At 38.7% G+C, this 19267-nt stretch overlaps 1 protein-coding gene and 1 pseudogene across 5 annotated transcripts in view; both read right to left on the bottom strand.

Annotated features, from left to right (window-relative positions):
• The window catches only part of LOC131771370 (uncharacterized), a 30706-nt gene that overhangs the window by 11020 nt on the left and 419 nt on the right, over positions 1–19267 (bottom strand). The window contains exons 1-5 of one of the 5 annotated variants that reach the window (XM_066173252.1): positions 13537–13717; positions 12016–12091; positions 8501–8626; positions 6646–6796; positions 1741–4796 (exon numbers count right to left, since the gene is read on the bottom strand). In XM_066173252.1, coding sequence (XP_066029349.1) covers positions 1741–4796; positions 6646–6796; positions 8501–8569 — 3276 coding nt within the window. In that variant the 5' untranslated portion in view covers positions 8570–8626; positions 12016–12091; positions 13537–13717. Of the gene's footprint in view, positions 1–1740; positions 4797–6645; positions 6797–8500; positions 8627–12015; positions 12092–13536; positions 13718–19267 lie in introns of those variants that run through there. The other 4 variants (XM_066173255.1, XM_066173254.1, XM_066173256.1 and 1 more) reach the window with 4 other exon arrangements.
• On the bottom strand, positions 16270–19230 carry LOC131771369 (uncharacterized; annotated as a pseudogene).

Raw genomic sequence — 19267 nt, 5'->3', positions numbered from 1 at the left:
ACTTCAGCAATCTTTGGTCTCACAAAAGCAGTAATTTTGCGTTGATAAGTCTTCTTATAGGCTTATAATTCTCAGACAGGTTCGGTTTGTCCTTCTTTACAGAATGGCAAACACAAAATTATAGGGAATGCGCTACAGGGAGAGCCTTTCAAGAAGGTGTAAATCAATTTCAACGCAGCAAGGACAGCCCTGGAAAGTAGTTATAAACTTTCAAAGTAATCGAAAGCATGGATGAAGGCGTTAAGAGGACGTAGGCTGCGTTTACCACAGAGCGAGTAACTGAAGCGTTAGAGGAGATAACATTCCGCAAAGAGAAGTCCTGGTGCCCGCCAAATAATGAATTTCTTGACTGGGGTCGATTACACAGTCTTACGCTCCTCTTGTAAAAAAACATCAGAGAAAAACTTCGCCAGCCAGTGCCAGAGTTATGGGATGGAAATGTACTGAGCCTGTCGGAGGATCTAAGTCGACTTACCGTGTTCGTAAAAGACAAGACCAACAAGGAGAAATTGGCAGGTTACTGTATGGAATTTGGAACAGAGAAAACTGTTGAACTTCGATTTATCCTTCTGTCACGAGTTCAGAAAATCAGTGTGCAGAACAGTGGAATAAATGGGGAAGTTCCTGGGATATTTCGACGGCATTGCTGCTGTACGAAGTGCCACAATAGTTGCAAAGGTTGTGAGAACGAAGGGAAGCATTAATGCCGTGGTAGTGTGTGTTCTCTTCAGTGGCTCGCCTCTGGCGTTTAAGGAAGAGAGATAACCATTTAATTCTTTCCTTTAACGACAGTATCTGCCTCTTCGTTGTCTCGTATCATATCTGCTTCCCTGAGATTCACCAGCCTTAGAGTATTTTCCAATTCACTGAGATTAACTGGTGCCGCGACACTGTTCGGCAGTCTACTTAAATTACTTTTGCAATAATCCAATCGACCAACTTGGCTCTAAAATATGTTTGGGAACTATGATTATCTCTCATACAATGATAATTCGTCGTGAATTTCACTATAGAGTCCTATCTGACTTCTTAATTCGATTGTATCGCATCTCCTTAGCGACCCTTAAACAAGCGCAAAATCCGGGCTTTTCCAGTTTACTAGAGTTTGAAGTTTTTCTAGCTTAAAATCCTTGAATTGCCATTGCCGTTTGAACCAGTTATCCGCAAATCGTTGGCGAAATGATGGTAAAAAAGTCTGTTTTTTGAATGATAGAGTCACTTAAAGTTCCTGTTTAATGCCATTTCATATTTATTAACTCTCCAGGCCCATTTTCTCTACAAACTCGACAATCACGATCAAGAACCACTCCCTACTCAAATACACACAGTTACCGACATACTTTCTCAGTGTAGCCGAAACCGGCAAAAGAATGAGACGTTTAAAGGAGGATAAAGGAGGAACATCGACCAACAACCGAGGCAACCCTAAACATATTGGGAATCATCAAACCGTAAGGAGAATGTGGAGTAACAATTATTCTCCTTTTACTGCAAGGAAATTAAAACGCAATATTGTTCTACTGTCAACGTTGAAAGTTGCAATCTTGCAAAAAATAAAGAGAAAATCAACATTACTGAAGAGATGAAAGGAGATTGTTCTGAAATAACCACATGTAAGTCCAACACTGACAGACCTTGACCTTGAAAGACTATACGGGCGGTTGTTTACACAGGTTGTCACAGAGTCACATAAAGCAAGCCTAAAACAATAATATCTCGACGTAAAGTAAATTTACTCACAGTTTCTCCTTTGTAGACTTGAGACGACCTCTTAGTCCATTTCCACTCATGATTCGAGGTGTCACTGGTTTCACAGAGTGTGACTGACTGATCCAAAGAAGCCTCCGATGAAGTTCTTTCTCGGCAGGGCACTCCATACTTCTCTACCGTCTGACGAATTTCTGTCCAAGAGAGTGTATCAGAAACGCCAGCCTGAAGTGCACTGTTCGAGTCTGCCAAGTCGGTTTTTGTTGTTCTTGTTGTTACGAACTGGATCTCTTGCGTGACTAATTTTCCACTGCGTGACATAATAAACCTTGCCTTTTTCGGATGGAGAACTGTCAAGGAAAAGCTGTGAGTTGGTAGCGATATCGATGAGATTCTTCCTGGATCACTCTGCTGAAGAAGTTGTAGAGCAAATTTTTGGAACATGAAGCAGCTTGTTTGCTCATCTTCGAAGGTCACTTCTGTAATCTTCTGGTACATCGAAGTGTCTATCTCAAAGATAGTCTCTTTATCCGTTACACCATTGTTTGGATGTTCTGATAAACAGAGAGGTAACAGTTCTATTCGACTACCCATAGACAACATGTCTTGGAGGCCACATTTTGTCGTTGGAGTCAAATCCACCATAACCTTAGCCGCGACGCCTTTGGCTTCAGCTTCCATGCACTTCATTTGAAAACACTCTTGAACTGCACGTGAGATCTTTCCTTTCACAGTATCGAGGTCTTCGATATCTAGAAGGAAAGGTGTTCTGCAAGCAACCAAGAAAGCATTTTCGGTTGTATTCTCCTTGTAAGCCAAACTTTGAAATAACGGCGTGTCAATAGAAGCGTTTTCCGCGTCACTCTCTTTCGGGCCAATTTGAGAGGAAATAAGGATGTCTTGAACAGCAGTCTCTCCATTACAGGTGATTATGGATTTTGAGGCATACACTTGAATTCCATCAAGAAGAAAGTATGGAAAACTGCCCTCGTTTTGAAAAAGTTTTGAATATAAATCGTACGCTACAAAAGTCGTTTCAAACATTTTCAGTTCTATAGAGAACAAAAGAAGTAAAATCAACACAGGCCTCAGGTTTCGCTGATAGTCAAACTCTATCGTTGTCGCAACTCCATCAATTCTTTCGACGATACTCTGAGCACCGCTTGCTTCTATGACGCTGCTTAGGTCTTCCAAAAAGTTTCTAAAACGATGGTCATGCTTTAGTGTCCCTTGACATCTAAATTTTTCCTTCAGGAATATGCTGTGTAGGCGGGCAACACCCAAGTAACCTTTGAATACACGTACGCCGCAATGCAACTCTGCGTATTGGAAAAAAAAGGCAGCTTCCTTTATCATTCCAAGACGGAAAAGCTTTAGCCCAGTCTTAATGAAATCGGATGAGTATTTGAAAGAGACCATCGACATCGACTCGGAATACTGATCACCCATTTTCTTCACAGTGACAGGTTTTCGATCAGCTCTGAATTTTCTTAATTGACCATTGCTGAAGTGGTTTAACAAAAAGGCCATTCCTTGCCCGTACTCTGCGACAAGACCTTCAATTCTATCATCAAACACACTCTGTCTTTGAAAGGTTTTGAAACCTTGGGTGATTTCTGTGTACTTCACTGACAACTCATTCACAAATGACACTTGGTAGATGGCCTCTATGTTCTCAGTGGCTCTTTGAAAGTAAAGGTAGGACTCTTCTTCTTGATTCATTCTCGATGTCATATCACCAAGAGACATGTAGCACTTAAGGAGGAGAAAATTCTTAAAGCCAAATATTTTTCCCAAGATTTCAACAGAACTTTTGAACTTTTCCGTGGCGCTGGAAAAATCCCCCGCGAGACTCAAAATCGTACCTTGTTTGTACAACAAGGAAGCAATATTAAAATGGTCGGGTCCAAAAACAGTTTTCAGGATTTTCACAGTCGTTTGCAAGAGCCCAAGGGCAGCTTTGACTTTTCCTCTACGGATGTAGAGCTCTAGTAACTTCTCAAGTGCCTCGATTCTTACATTCATGTAAAGGTTTCCAAACCTGTTCACAATGTCATCGAGTGAATTCAAGTTCTCAATACTGAATACTTCATCAGCCTCTTTGAATTTTCCGTGAAGGAGCAGTACTTCAGACAGATGCAAGCGAATGAAGGTGACAAGATACACAGAATCCTCTCTATTCATTTCTTTGCAATAAGATATCAACCACCACAACGCTTGTTCTGCTTGGTTAAAATTGCCCAGAATAGTATGCAACACTGCTTGATTATTCATTACTGTGAATACTGCTTCAAATGGATATGGTATATTCTTCATTTCTGTAGCTTTGCAACTCTCTACTAATTTCTCCTGTTGCTCAAAGGCTTGACGATACTTTCTGAAAACCAGATTTAGTCGGCTCATGTTGCTCTTTACGGCGAAAACTTTTGTACCATTTAAAGACCCGTTCGAGTTACCAAGGCTCCTAAGAGAAGTTTCAAACGCTTTATGTGCATCGAGCAAATCGCCCATGATCAGGTGAACACACCCCTTGTTGTTGTAGGCAGCAGCAAGGTCATGTGAACGACTAGTTGTATTTGATTGATGATGCAGATCGATCAGCCGGTCATAAGTTCCTCTAGCAATTTCAAATTCGGAAATCAACAATGCAAATGCTCCCATGACGTTTAGTAATCCAGAGTAAAACTGCGCTCCACTCGTACTTGAGTCCAAAAGTAAAGTCCCGTGTTTTATCGAGCAACTCACACCCTTCTCAAGAAAGAGTTGTCTTCCTCGATGTAGGACCTCTAAGCCATATTTTGACGGAAAGTCAAAACATTGCGCCTTATTCATTAACAATAATCGGGAAAGATTTGTTAAACTTCTCCGGGCACTAACAATGTTGTCACCTTGGTGGTACAAGATGGCTTCGTTGAGTACCCGAACAACATTTTCCGAGACTTGCGAAGGAACCCTTATGAGGGTTAATCGCTGGACTGTATCTGATGTAGCGCAGGCCAAATGTGGTTGGATTTTCTGATTTCTATGTATAGCTTTGGTTTTTATCTCTGTCTGTCGTTTCTTTTTCCCACCGTTCGTCTCAGCCTCCACTACGAAGAGATTTTCGAGAAGAAATAAAAATATTATTATGTTTCTAATATATAGATTTAGCCAAGCTTAAAAGCGGAGCTCGCATTTTTTTCCCGCACATCTCGTCAACAAAACTAAAGCCCCTACTATGGATAACTTACGTATATTAATGGATTTTCATTCGCTACTTCTCCGTGTCTGTGTAGAGAACTGGTTCTATTATAGATGCTACAGGGTTAAATGTTTAGGTCAATAGGCAATTTTTGGGGGTCTTCATGAAAAAGCTTGCAGCGAGTGGTTGAAAATTTTCAAAAACAGGAAAGAAAATTGTGCAAACCGTTAAAAAGTTTTCCCAACAATATGCAACAAGAAAATGTAAATTAATCTCGAACCCAGGGTCTCCTCAGCTATTTACAAGTGTTGCACACACGTTACGCTCAAATGTCCGTTGAACAAGAGTAAAGCTATGGCGCTGACGTACCCGCGGTACCAGGGCGTGAAATTAATTTTCTTTTTCTGAAAGCCACTTGGCTCCTAAATTTTTCAAAGTGGTAACCAATTCAAAAAAAGTTCGTCGCCATTTTTAAAGACAAACAAAACCCCTTTTTTTTTACACTGTCAGCGTTCTAGATAGACGTTCCAAAATTAAGTTAGGAAAAATATCTTTAACGTGCTACAAAGTGGACACTAGAATGGATGATATACAAAGTTCAAGCTCACCTTAACCAAAGATTGCGTCTAGTTATCGATCGAGATGCATGTGCTTCGATTTGGACATAAACTTAACGAGGAAGTTTGCCGCGGATTTATCTTTGCAATTCCTTTCAATTCACTATAACTCTAGGTAAGGTTATGATGACGCATTCTAGTCGCCAATTGGGCGACTAATTTTTGTAGGATTTGGTCGCCTAACTGAAAGATTTAGTCGCATTGGCGCCTGTATTTGGCGCAGTTTCACGCCCTGAGTACCGTTGGCCGCGCATGCTAAAAGTAGCACCTTGTACGTGCGGTTGTACGGTCGAAAGTCCTAATTTTTTTGGCTTGATGGGTTTCTACTATTTCGTATAATTATGTGGCTACGCTGCGCGCGCTACGAGCTCCGATGGCGTTGACGTGCCCGCGGTACAGTTGGCCGCGCATACTAAAAGTAGCACCTTGTACGTACGGACGTACGGACGTACGGTCGTAAGTCCAAATTTTTTTGGTTTGATGGGTTACCACTATTATGCATAATCGCAAGCTCCGCTATAAAGCGTCAGATAAGATTTCTTGAATGTGCGCAAGTGAGAAAGCTGGCGTTTTGCAATGGAATCAAGTACACTAGACTCTCTTCTTTTTCGCCTCTCCACATCTTTTTTGGGCGAAACCACTATTTCCTACAAGTTTGAATGTAAAATATTTACGGAAAGTTTAGTGGTTGAAACTTTTATCTGAACATTTATCTTTGCGAACAGTGTCAAAAGAGCCGAAAACTAATAGAGGGAGGAGATTTTTTAAATCAAATCAACGCTATTAAAGAGAATCTCTGAGACTCACTGCTTGCGTAAAAACCGCGGTTTGGGTTAGAACTCGTGTAATTAAGCGGCCTTTTATATCTTCCTATTTGATTATTTTGTATATGATAAATTTCGTGATATTTCAAAGTCTCAACAAAGTGCCACATCATACGCGGGTTCTTCTTGCTTGGTGATATTACAAAAAGCCATAAATAAAAATTAATTTCCACAAAACGTTTAGTCAATATGTGTAGCTTGTAAACTTTAAAACATAATTGATTTCCGGCGTTGAGTTAAATTCGTCTCGAAAAAAACAAAGCGAAACCTCCTCACTCCACCCGCTGTACGACCGTATGGTAAGTTTATTACTCACTTTTAGATTTACCTCTTCTTGAGGGCAAGAAGGATCTCATAGCTTGACTACGAAGATCTGTAAGCCAGCTGACAATGGTAGTCATGGGGCTTGTTTTGCCAAACTTCTTGTCCATCATCGGACCGCTTTGTAATTCAAAGGGTTCAGTCATCTGTGAAAGAAGGGAAGTATTTAATTCGTCAAAAGTAGCGAGTGTTACGCCGGTTTAAACAGCTTTACATTGGCGGAATTTTCGTCTAAGCTTATCCTCTATTATGAATGCAGTTCTTGGCTAACAGAAAACAACGACGAAAAAATTAAGATGCTTTTGGGAATATGCGGCTTTATTTCAAAATACTGTAGGTGATATGGAAACCTTTCCGCAACAGAAATAGAAACAAGAAATGAATATGGAAGCGATCTTCGCAGTTAGGAACACCACTTAGGGGGCGGTCCGCGTAGGAACCGACCACTCGAATTTCAGCGGATCACAGAATTCCTTGAAATTTTTACTGTGAGATGATTAGTCAATTTTATTGGCAAAAATTGTATTTATTTGGCTCGTGGTGCTATTTTGCCGAAATTTAGCGACGATATGCAAGGACGGTCCATGACATAGAAAATTGTTTATTTTAGAGTCAATTTTAAGCTTTTCGCTAAAAGCTCTATAATTTGACGCATTTGATCAAATGACAAAATACTGACATATTGTATAATTTTACGTTTCTTCTATTGATTGATGGCAAAATATCTAAAATCTGACTCAATGATTGAGAATTACGCGGTTTCAAAAATACCACACAGACAGCCCATTTCAAATTTGAGCTAGCGTGCTGTTGTTCCAAGAGCTTTTCTCAAAAGTATAATGGGATCTGGAGTCCTGACAACTATCCGTGTGTAGCACTAAGGCTGGTGTTTTAGAAACAAGAAAAACATTTTTAGGGAATAGTCTTTTCGAGCTGCAGGGGCTCGATAAACTTTGCTAACATTCCATGGTCAAAGTGCGCATCCATAAATTCATCAAAACGTGCCTCAAAATTAAAAATTAGGAAGGTATAAAGGAACGTCTTCTGCGTAACATTATGCTAAATTGCCTTGGCGGACATGTAAAAAACATGTTGACAAAATTCCATCCAGTTACTCTTGACCAGTCTTATGCTGTAAAAAAAAACTGAAATGCTCTGGTTACTTATAATATGTATTATTTATAATAAGTCATGACGAAGACAACTTCGAGTTTATCGAGCTTGAAGATGTTGATTTCAGTCACGTCACGTGGCAATACTTTTGACATTTAGAATGTCACGGACCCATTTTCAACAACATCGAACACATGAACACTGCGTCATTACAGTTATCGAAAGAAATGGTTGACGTCTAAAGTGATACTATTCCATCTTTGTGGTAACTTATACTAAAATTTACCTTATTATGTAATGAAAACTGTAACTTTGTTAAAGACATAGTTACCAAAGATGTCGATTACCGGCAAGCACCTTGTAATGCCATTTTTTTCAGTGGTACAACAAAGTAGTAAACAAAAAATGGTATACATGAACAGTACAAATTAAGTGGCTGCTTAGAGTCTTGTAAATTAAGATTTCTCTTTTCGTTTTGACTATTACCTTCAAGCGGTTTAATTTTTGGATATGTCCACTTGTATTTTTAAATTTAAAGGGGCCCCTTAGACGTGATTATATTCGGTCATTATGAGTAAACAATTCGGAGAGATTCGTTTACATCGCATGATTTTCAATAGGACTTTAAAATATACACTCATTTGAGTCGGCGGGAGAGGTTGTTGTTACGCTTGTGTGTCCATTGTTGTGTTGTAGGCTTCAAATACGTTGGTAACCAAAAGTGTCAAAACAGAGACCTCATCTGATCTTGGAGTCCAGCCAGATGTAGTTGGAGCTACATCTGGAAAGGGAGTCGAAGGGGCCATGCGGCTTGTAGTTTCGATACCAGTCTCTTTAGTCCAGTCTTTTTTTTTCTAGCAGGTCTGTAAAAAATCAAGTAAACAATTCAACGAACAAAGAAACAGATCGTTTCTAAAACACACCTTTGAGGTCACACATGTTGTCTATGTTCCTCAGGGTACACCCAATCCTTTTTTCGGGAAATGCCCTTGCTGTGTATCTTTCTGCAGTCTGTGCAGATTGCTAGTAATTCACACATAAACGATTTCTGTCAAATCGACAATGGATTTGTAATTTTTATACAGGAAAAATCAACACTAGGAATATTAAAACTAGGATCGGACACTGGGATCGGAACAAAATTAAGGCCGGGAGAGTAAGATCCACACCCAGTCATATCCATCTGCTTTTTCCCCCTACCCCAACCACACCCTCTTTTCGGGGGACCTCTAAGTAACAACCCAGTTTCTCCTCTTGAAAGACTTCAGCAACAATAAAAACCTCTGTTTCTTTTCTTGCTCTACACTTAACTTCTAATATAAGCCAAAGTAAGTTGTGTTCTTGACTCACTTGCTTGTAAAATGTCATGACGAATACAAAGTGATGAGATCGACAACAGTACGTGATAAAAGTGAAATCCATTGAAATCTACGCTTTGTCCGCAACGGCTAAAACCAAGCCTTACAAGGAGCGTTTCTCTTCTCCGATTTCCAGATTAGTAAAAACGGCTTGAAAATAGTTTAATTTTTACTTACGCGAACCAACAGGCACGGTGTCTCCCATGATATTAGGGACCTTACGATCCCACAACGGCGACGGCGACGTGGGACTTTTTTACTTCCGGTTACGTACTGCGCATGAGTATATTTCTGAGACGGCGATGTCCCTTCACGCGCGGACGTCTAGAAGCCTTGTTTGACGTTTTGCGAAAACGTGGAAATTAAAACCCAACTATGGCAAATGAATCAAGGTAAAAACGAGACTTTGCGACTAAATTTAAAGAATACTAGTTTTTTTGAAATATCCGAAACGAACAGAGCGTGGAGTCTTTTGTATACGACCACAAACTGAATGGAGAGAGATTTGACTTATTTTGCTTTGTATTTGTTTGTGATTGTACTTCACTCGCTATCACTGAGCTTTCTTATCACTTACCTTCCAACTTTTTTCTCGATCAAAAAAAGAGAACAATTAAGCTTAATTTTATTTTGGGTTTACTAGGAAATAGTAGAGGGATTTTGTCGGCAGCGGTACTAGATTCGACCGATGCAAAGTGTATAAATACTTTCATTGAGCTAATTTTCATTTATAATCGTAGATTAACCTTATTTTACATGGAACTCACTGGCTCAGCGTTAATCAAACGGGAAGCATGAGCCAGGAGAATAGTGTCACGGAACTTTGGCATGGCTTTCTTAAAAACTTTCGTTGACTTAAACACGATAAACATCAATGACCGTCGTCAACGTTCTCGCTCGTAAAATTCGTAATCTCAATTTTGGCGGGAACGCCAACACGACGTGGCCCCGCTCGACCCAGACATCTCACGTTGCCGTCGCCGTCGCCGTTGTCGGATCGTAAGGTCCCTATTGACAAGTTTTCGGCGCCTGCCAGTACTTTCCTAGCTCATGACGATGAGCTGAACAAACCATCATCTTTTGTATTTGTCCTCAGCGATCTCCAACAAACCAGCCCTTGCTAATATTTCAAACACAATGCGGCTATTCTTCATGGCAAATGGTGCGAATCTTCTCCATAAGAATTTTCAATTATCCCCGTCGCAATGTAAGTCTTTTAGACGTGTTGAATATAACATTTGCATAGTACATTGTTTGAAATTAGCTCAATTAAAAGAAAAGCAAACAAAAAGACAAAAAAACGAAAAAAAACGGATATGTTTTCAATGGAGTTACACTTTCGGTGCATAGCAAGGTAATTTTAGTAGATTAATTACAGTGAAAAAGGTAATTTATCGCCCATGTCGTTAACCATTTATTTCGACCACTTAAAAACTGTGTTCGATGATCCGTGACATTCCCGCGTGACATATGATTGGAATCAGCATTCTCGTAGCTCAGATAGACATGTAGTTGTCTTCATGATTACACCGTTTAAACGAACGTTTCTAAAGCTGTAAATGACAGCATTTTAATTTATGTTTTACAGCATAAGACTGGTCAGGACTAACTGGATGGAATTTTGTCAACATGTCTTTTACACGTCTGCTTGAGACAATTTAGCATAATGTTACGCAGAAGACGTTCCTTTGTACCTTCGTAATTTTTAATTTTGAGGCAAGTTTTGATGAATTTAGGGATTCCTCGCCTCAACAAAAAGCTGAGCTAGTTTTCAAAATGGTCACTTCTTCAGATATTGATTTTGAATGAGGAAGGAAGTAATCACAAATATGCATAAATTAAGTCATGCGCACTTTGACCATGGAATGTTAGCAAGGTTTATCGAGCTCCTGCAGCTCGAAAAGACTAGTTCCCAAATATTATTTTCTTGTTTTTGAAACACTAGTCCTAGTGCTAAACACGGATAGTGGTAAAAACTCCAGATTCCGTTATACTTTTGAGAAAAGCTTCTTGGAACAACAGCACGCTAGCTCAAATTTGAAATGGGCTGTCTGTGTGGTATTTTTGAAACAGCGTAATTCACAATTATTGAGTCAGATTTTAGATATTTTGCTATCAATCGATAGAAAAAACGTAAAATTATACAATATGTCGGTTTTGTGACATTTGATCAAATGAGTCAAGTTATAGAGCTTTCAGCGAAAAGCTTAAAATTGACTCTGAAATAAACAATTTTCTATGTCATGGACCATCCTTGCATATCGTTTCTAAATTTCGGCGTAATAGCACCACGAGCCAAATAAATGCGATTTTTACAGATAAAGTAAACTAATCATCTCACAGTAAAAATTTCAAGGAATTCTGTGATCCGCCGAAATTCGAGCGTTCGGTTCTTACGCGGACAGCCTCTCAAGCAGTAGTGAACACAAGGCCTGAAAAATATTCAGGCCTGTACAGGATTTTGAACCCATGACCTCTGGCGATACCGGTGCACCGATCAACCAACTGAACTAACCTGAACTAACAAGCCAACTGGGCGCTAGTTCCAAATAAACCCGTAAAGTGATGAATAATTGACTGTTAAGAGACTCTTAAGAGAACAAAAGCTTGAAGTTTCGACTCTAAGCCCATTACCTCATCGCAAAATTTGAAATCATTGGTAATGACTTAAATGAAGAATATAATCTGCTTTCGTCGGTGGAGGGGTAGGCAACTTTTTGATAGACTCAGCTGCTCGTCACATTTGTGTTACCGCTTGTGGGCAGAAACAACGCATCGATCAATTTGCGCTTGTCTTCGAAACTATGAACTATACTTTTATCCTAGAAATTGCCCAAATGTGACTGATTATTCTGATGCTCTCTCACTAGAAAACACAAACACAAATTTCTTACCTTCCAGCCTGTGCATTAGTTTTAAGCTGGACGCGATGATTCAGCTTTCCACCAGAGCTCCGTGATTACTAACAACCTACGATGTGACAGAGGCAACTATTAGCATCAGTGATGCAAAGTTAACTCAGTGACACTAATTTGTCTACCAAACAGAGCTGTGTGTTTTTTTAAGGATCTTACCGGATCGGGAAAGTAAAATTCGAAAACGAAAAGCTTACGTCTGTAGTTTCCAAGACCACCAGCTCACCTCTGTCAGCCTGTTCAAACACGTATATTCGTGCCAGCGTCAGCAATGTCACGGTTATTTAAATTCAGGAGTAACGCATTCAGGCATGATTTTGAAAGTACGTGACTATCTTTGGGTTTTTTGTTTTATTTGTTTTGAAGAGGATTACTTGTTTTATCTACAAAGGACTACCTCCCGGGATCTTCAAGCTTTCACTTCCCATTTTGTGAGATGAGGCCGAATCTAAAATTTAGGTGACATTAGGGAAAAACCCGTAATCAATTGTTAAGAGATAAATAAAAAATTCACATCTTTAATTCCAGTTAAATGCAATACTGATCAGCTAACCCTACGTCGAGTCAAGAGAAACTCCCAATAATTCAAAATAATGTTTTAACATGATAAAATACACCAAAATTTCGACATCGACACGCCAGTTGAGCACCTTAATCGCGTTTGACCGCCAAAGGATGATTGAAATTACTCAAGCGTGAACTACCCAAACAGTGTTTGCTCTTCAGTGGCTCCAACGCCAATGATCTGTTTTTTTTTTCATTATTATCCAGATCCAAACTGTGAACCTATTCATCCATTTCGAGACTTTTAAAATCAGGGATTCGTGCAAATGTTGGGTCGAATTCATGTCGCTTATGTCGAACCGCCATATTGTATCAGCCGCTTTAGTCTGCTGTTAACATTCACAATTAGCTTTGCGCTTCATACCGGTCCCTCGGCGATCGACCAACACACAAAACGAGGTAAAGTTTCCGCACAGCCCCATACTATTGTAAAACAAATCTGTTTTCCCAATGGAAATGTATTGTTTTCTTCATTGTTTTCTCTGATCAAGAACTGAATGCATAATGCGGTATGGGGCTGTGCGGAAATTTGACCCAAAACCAATTGGGTAAAATTTCCGCACAGCTCCGCACTAAGGTAAAACAAATCTGTTATTCCGATGGCAATGTATTGCTTTTGTCGTTGTCTCATCTATCCAAGAACTGAATGCATGATGAGTATAGGGCTGTGCGGAAATTTTACCACGAATTATTTCATCGACAAAATTGAGCTAGTATGCTTTTAACTTACATAGCTAAGTGCTGAAAATTGCATTAGCTGGGCAAGCTGCTCTTCGTGCATTCGAAGTAGCCGTTCTATTCAGCTCGATTGATGACCGCCTCTAAGTCTTATTGGTACGTAATGCATAATACTAACTAATTCCTCGAACTAACGTCTATTAATCAACACAGTGAAAACTGTGCATCGCACCCGGAACTCAAGAGAACGTTTCTTACCGTAGCACGCAGATGGCGCTTGACACAGAACGTGCAGTAACAAATTCTGGTTCGATTGCTCGGCAGATCGAACCAAAATAGTTACTTCTTCATGTTATAGTATCTCTTTTTTCCTCAAGTTTGTAAGAGAAAGACATAACACTTCCATAAGCAGCCAGCCTGAACAACGAGGCGGCGCAATGTTGACAACCAGACAATTCGCAAATCATCTGCTCACTATTATCACGTGATACGCAATTTATTTACAACCTCTTATCGATTGACTTAGTGCCACTAGCATTGTTCCGCAGCTTGGTCTGTCCATCCGTTTTTATTTAAATCAAAATTATACTTTCCTCAGACTGCGCTTTTTTTAAAAAAAATCATGTTGTAAAATATATTGATAAATGAAAAAATAAACGCGCAAATCAAATGCAAAATCACGTACATTGTACCTTATGCTCTTCGGTTCTTCACTGAGTTACACATTTACTCTGATCAGACACAACCAACTCCTCCGTTCATTTTCGACTAGAAACAGTTGATAAATAGGCCATGATATACGACGTTATATTGTCTTCTTAGTCTTGTTATAATCTAATCAGTTCAATGCATTAGTCCGAAAGTCTATGAACGTCAAACGCAGGAGAATTTGTACACCTAAGAGTGGAACGCAGAAACATCGATCGTGGAGATCGAGCAAGTCATGGATCTAGATAAGGAACACGTATTGGAAAAAAGGATTATAGCCAACATTTAATATAAGAGTTTTCGTTTCTTCCACTCTTGATAAATCATACCAAAAGCAGTACCCTAGAGTATACAGTTGTACTGATTGGACCGTTGATGTAAATTATGAAAGTGTTTACTATTCAAATTCAAGTTATGTTTTCATGAATAACTAGACACTCGAGGGGCGTTCACTCGGGCTTCGTTTCGAGCATTTACTTGAGCATTCACCACTGGTTAGTTTGGTATAATTGACCCTAAGTATATCTCGCATACTGGGGCTCTACATTCATTTAAGGGGTCATCAATTTCTTCTTCATTACTATTTAATTTATCATTTTCTCTTGCATCATACTCCAAAGTAGGATCACTGTCTAGTTACATTGTTTGATGTAGCTTGTTGATGTTTATCATTATCATCTGCATCATTTTGTAAAGCTGTGAGGTTGCTATCAATATTGTTAATATCAACTACTTTATATCTTCGTACAATGGATTATGTACTTTGAGCCAGTTCAGAGCTTTCTGTATTAACTCTGGTAGTAATGCTTGAAAATAAGCATGTCCACTGGATTGTAACTAAAGCATTATTATACCACATCTGTCAGGTGGACAAAGGAGTCGATTACATGTCTGATCACATTCTACAGGTACACTGCAAATGGCACCTTTAATTTTTCTCTATTGTCCTTCAGGCATTACCACAATCTTCTCAAATACTATTCGTTGAGCTATTAGTATTTATTCTATTTTTTCTAGTGAGGATAGTTTTGTGGGTATTTCATCCACATACATATTATTCACGACAGCCTGACATGGTAATTTTCCTTTTATGACCTTTAAATGACATGTGTTGCATATATACTGTTTCCCATCAAACAATTGTTGAATATTGAAATATGATTAGCAAGGGTACTTCTTGTTTATGCATGTTATTACTGATTTCTTATAAAGTATTTGATTACAGACAGTACCTATAACACAAGGGCTTTCTCTCATTTTCCTCTTAAACTGGTTAATACACAATTCCACTGATCTGGCTTTCACTAATTTCTCATTGCATTGGGAAAGTTATTCTTTCTTCTTCCTAGCATCCATAGTTGAATATTTTCTTTTAATGCCTTCTAGAAACCTTTTTTAGGCAACAGGTTCCATGCTGTTATACATGTTTTTTCTGTGTTTTCTCAAGATGCATTTCCTTTCAATTTCAGTAATTCTACATGAACAGCAAGTAAATTGTGTATCATATTCCATACTCTGTTATTCCTCTTTATTTTGAACAACATCACTAATTTCCTCTACTAGATTATTCACACCACAAATGTGTTTTGTCTTTGTCTGTTTCATTGCAGGTGAATGACTGTCTTCAAATGTCAGAAGAGAAAACAATTGCTCTAATTTTGTATTTTGTAGATAAATACAAGCTATACAGTAACTTGAAATCCACATTAAAAAGCCTGTTTTCCTAGAGTGGTTCCTTAAAATCAAGGTCTCTAGAAATATTCTGCTCTCGGTTCAATTACTTAATTCTCCATGACTTACTTCATTAATGTGTACATTTATGTTAGTGCCAAAAATTGTAACACTGTCCGGCAGGGTAACAGATGTTAAATAGTGCTTACTGTGTATTGTATTCATAGTGTTAAGCTGAGATCCATTTTCAATGATTGCATCTATGGCATTTGAGTTCCAGTAACTACAAGGTGAAATGATCGAGTAACATACAATAAAGAATTACTACAAAACAGTGGTCTTTGTAACACTTACGTTGACCCAATGATCTCTTTAATACCTCTCTTACATTGTTGCTTATTGCCACATAATATTTTGTAATTTGTAAACCTTTTAGTTTATACAGATCAGTTGCTCCATATAAACTTTGAGAGTGATGCACTATGGTGTGTGTAGATGATTTATCTAATTAAACATATTTCCCTTGAGTGTGACTTTTACAAGAAACATGATCTCCAGCATGTGATTCACACACTTTGAAATGGCCATTATCAGCACAGTTACCAATACCCATGGCAATACATTAAACTGTTAAAATAAATGACCTATGTCATTCTGATATCAATGACTCAAAAAGCTCTTTCCAGGCCCATACAGTATTGATATCCCTCAATGGTAGGCTCACCATGGACATTACCAGCATAACTTTCACTGTATTCTAGCTGGTAATCTTCCTCGAGTACTGTAAGCATTGATGGTAAATCTGTTAGCAGTAAAAATTACTGTCTTGATAACTGTGACAAACTGCTATATAGTTGATTTCCAAGATGGATTATTTGTTTCAAGTCATCAGGATTGCCTATTACTTTCATATTGTGGTATATTAATGCACATTAACTCATTGCAACACATTGTTGCCCTGCATTTTGTCCAAATACAACAACATCCCCTTGACTATATGTTGCTTTTATTGTTTTACTGGGATCCACATAGTGCATACAAGGAACAGGGTTTTCTCTATATCATTATGGAGCTTATTCTTTGTACAATTGTCCCTTGAATTACACCCTCGTACTCACTATATGGGAAATTACATGAAAAGAACGTTAGGTATTTGAGATAACAACCCGAACATATAATTCTACTTGAATTGTAGACATATCTCATGGAAGAGTTAACGTTTCTTGTTCTAAAAATTGGTTTCCTTCTCATTTTTTGTACAAACCCGACTCTTGTTTTATGTGTACTTTTCTTTCGTGTTGCATTATTTTTAATATGATCGTGGACTTTCGATGACTTTGGTTCGTTTTTACTCAAACGGCTCCGTACCGGCTTTCTGAGAGAGATGTTTTAACATCTTCACTGGTACCTCACTTGATTCATGATTACGCTTATAGCCAAGGCAATCACACACAACATGAGTACAATTAAACAACGAAATCTAAATTGTTGTACTTTTATTGACACATTAGTCATATTGACAACTTTTTCTAGTAGATCACAGTCATCAAGAGTATTCATCATGTCTTCTACTAAGCACAGACAACTCCATGCGAAGAGCAAACCAACATTCACGATCGCTTGTACAATAATAATAGTGACTATATACGAAATACCAAATCGTACCTAACAGGTATTGAACCCAATAAAGACCAATAACAGAAACAGGATATTTAACAGAAGAGCTATGCTTAACCTTACTATTTAAGTTGCTTCTGTCAGTATCCTTATCCAATTCGCTGTTGTTAGCGCCACCTTCGAAGTTGTGTTCACGAACATTCTTGATTTTTTCAGTAAGTGAGGTGTTCGTCTCAGCATCATAGTTTGTTGTTAAATCGGCTGTCACAGTTTTGCCACTATTTTCGTAGTTTGAACTCACATATGGCTCATTTGTTATCTCGTGAGAACCGGTATGAACTTTGCACATTTGGCTAGCTTTCAAGCTATAGAGTTCGTCGACCAACCCATTCGGAAAACGTTCGACTTCATTTTGAAAGTGAGATGAGCGTATAAGACAGGAATCTTCGCGACACAATTCTCATAAGACACTGCATTCTGTAGAATATGATGTTTACGAAGAGCGAGCACATGATAACAAAAGTTCTCGCACTCTCATCCCCAGTTTCCGCGGTTTGCGCAAGGAACGCCTGGGACCATGACCCCCTCTGGCAACTAAGAACGGCTTGCATTTTAAGACTCGGGCTTTACGGAAGCCCGAGTAATTATGTTTTCTGGATTCCCTAATATTTGTTATGGGTTTGAGGGTCACGTTATTTGAGAAACTTATGTCTTCCTTCTTTAATTTGAAACTAAAACCTTCAATTAAACCAGAAGAGCTGTAATCTTCGTCAGCACATTATGCTTCAGCATAGTCTTTAGACAAAAATAGGCCCGAAGAACTTCTGTTTTCAAAATTGTATGAAAAAGATAAACGATATCATACAGTATATACTGGATCATCACTTCGTCTGAGCAGACGAGAACAATATCGTTTAAAAACTTAAACGCGGCTGGGGTGGTTTTGGAATCGCTCATGGAAAGTTCGAAGGTATGGTGGCACCTGGTGTCCCTTGAATCATGAATGAAACAACTGAATACAATATTGTCTCTCTCTTTTTAGTCTGCCATAGCCAGCCTCTCGGTCTTTCTGTTTTTAATGCGAATACAAACTGTGAGTGACGCCGACGAGAACGAGCACAGCAGGCGAGGCCAATGTTAGCGGTTAGTTAAGGGAATGATTTTTTTCATAAACCACTGTTTCTACAATCTACGATAAGTTCAGAGTAAACCGACTATTCAACGAATAAAGAGTATGAATGTCGCATAGATGTAGTATATATCATTAAAGAAATGTAGTTTACGTGGTAAATTCCGTAATCAGCAGAAATGAGCTTTGGTATAAACTACATGACTCACTTATCCTGAACTATAAGTAACAACCTCTAATCGCGAGAAAGGTTAAAAAAAATTGAAAAAAGAAATTCTTACCTAATCCGCAAACAGTGTTTGTCTTTGGGTCAGCGGAAAAAGTTTCTCGTGAGCTTGAATTCCTTTTATTCTTAGTTAACAGTTGGCAGCAGAATATGAAATTCATGAAAGAGTGCTTCACAATTACGGCTTTGAAGATTACAAGTTTCTATTTCGAACCTTGGACGCGGAACCTTTATCGCTAAATTCGCAGAATTGGTTTTCGAATTAAAAAAGAGTACGGGAAAGGCCCTCGTATTTGTTATCTGGCCGCGCTTGTCAAGCGGTGAACTGACCCCAAAGCAAACATACCTGAGCAAACTTAAGGCCTCTAGGAAAAAACCCTACATATAATCTGTAACCATATGATTTCGCAGAAATTCAATCTTAAAACCTCGATAATCACGAGCGATTTAACTGGAAGGACACATGAGCCAGTAACTGAATCTGTCTAGGATTTTAAGAGGTCACGAGAGTAGGTATCGATAATCACCAAAGAACTATCACTTTTTGCAATTTCCTTTACTCCACTGAAAACTTACCTCTAGCACCTACTTTCTTTGCCATAAATTGAGTTATATTTAAGGTTAGTAAACTTAGGACC

The sequence above is a fragment of the Pocillopora verrucosa genome, chromosome 10 (genome assembly GCF_036669915.1).
Source record: "Pocillopora verrucosa isolate sample1 chromosome 10, ASM3666991v2, whole genome shotgun sequence".
NCBI lineage: Eukaryota > Metazoa > Cnidaria > Anthozoa > Scleractinia > Pocilloporidae > Pocillopora > Pocillopora verrucosa.
Note: the sequence above shows the minus strand (reverse complement) of the source record. Positions and strands in the feature narration are given on the sequence as shown.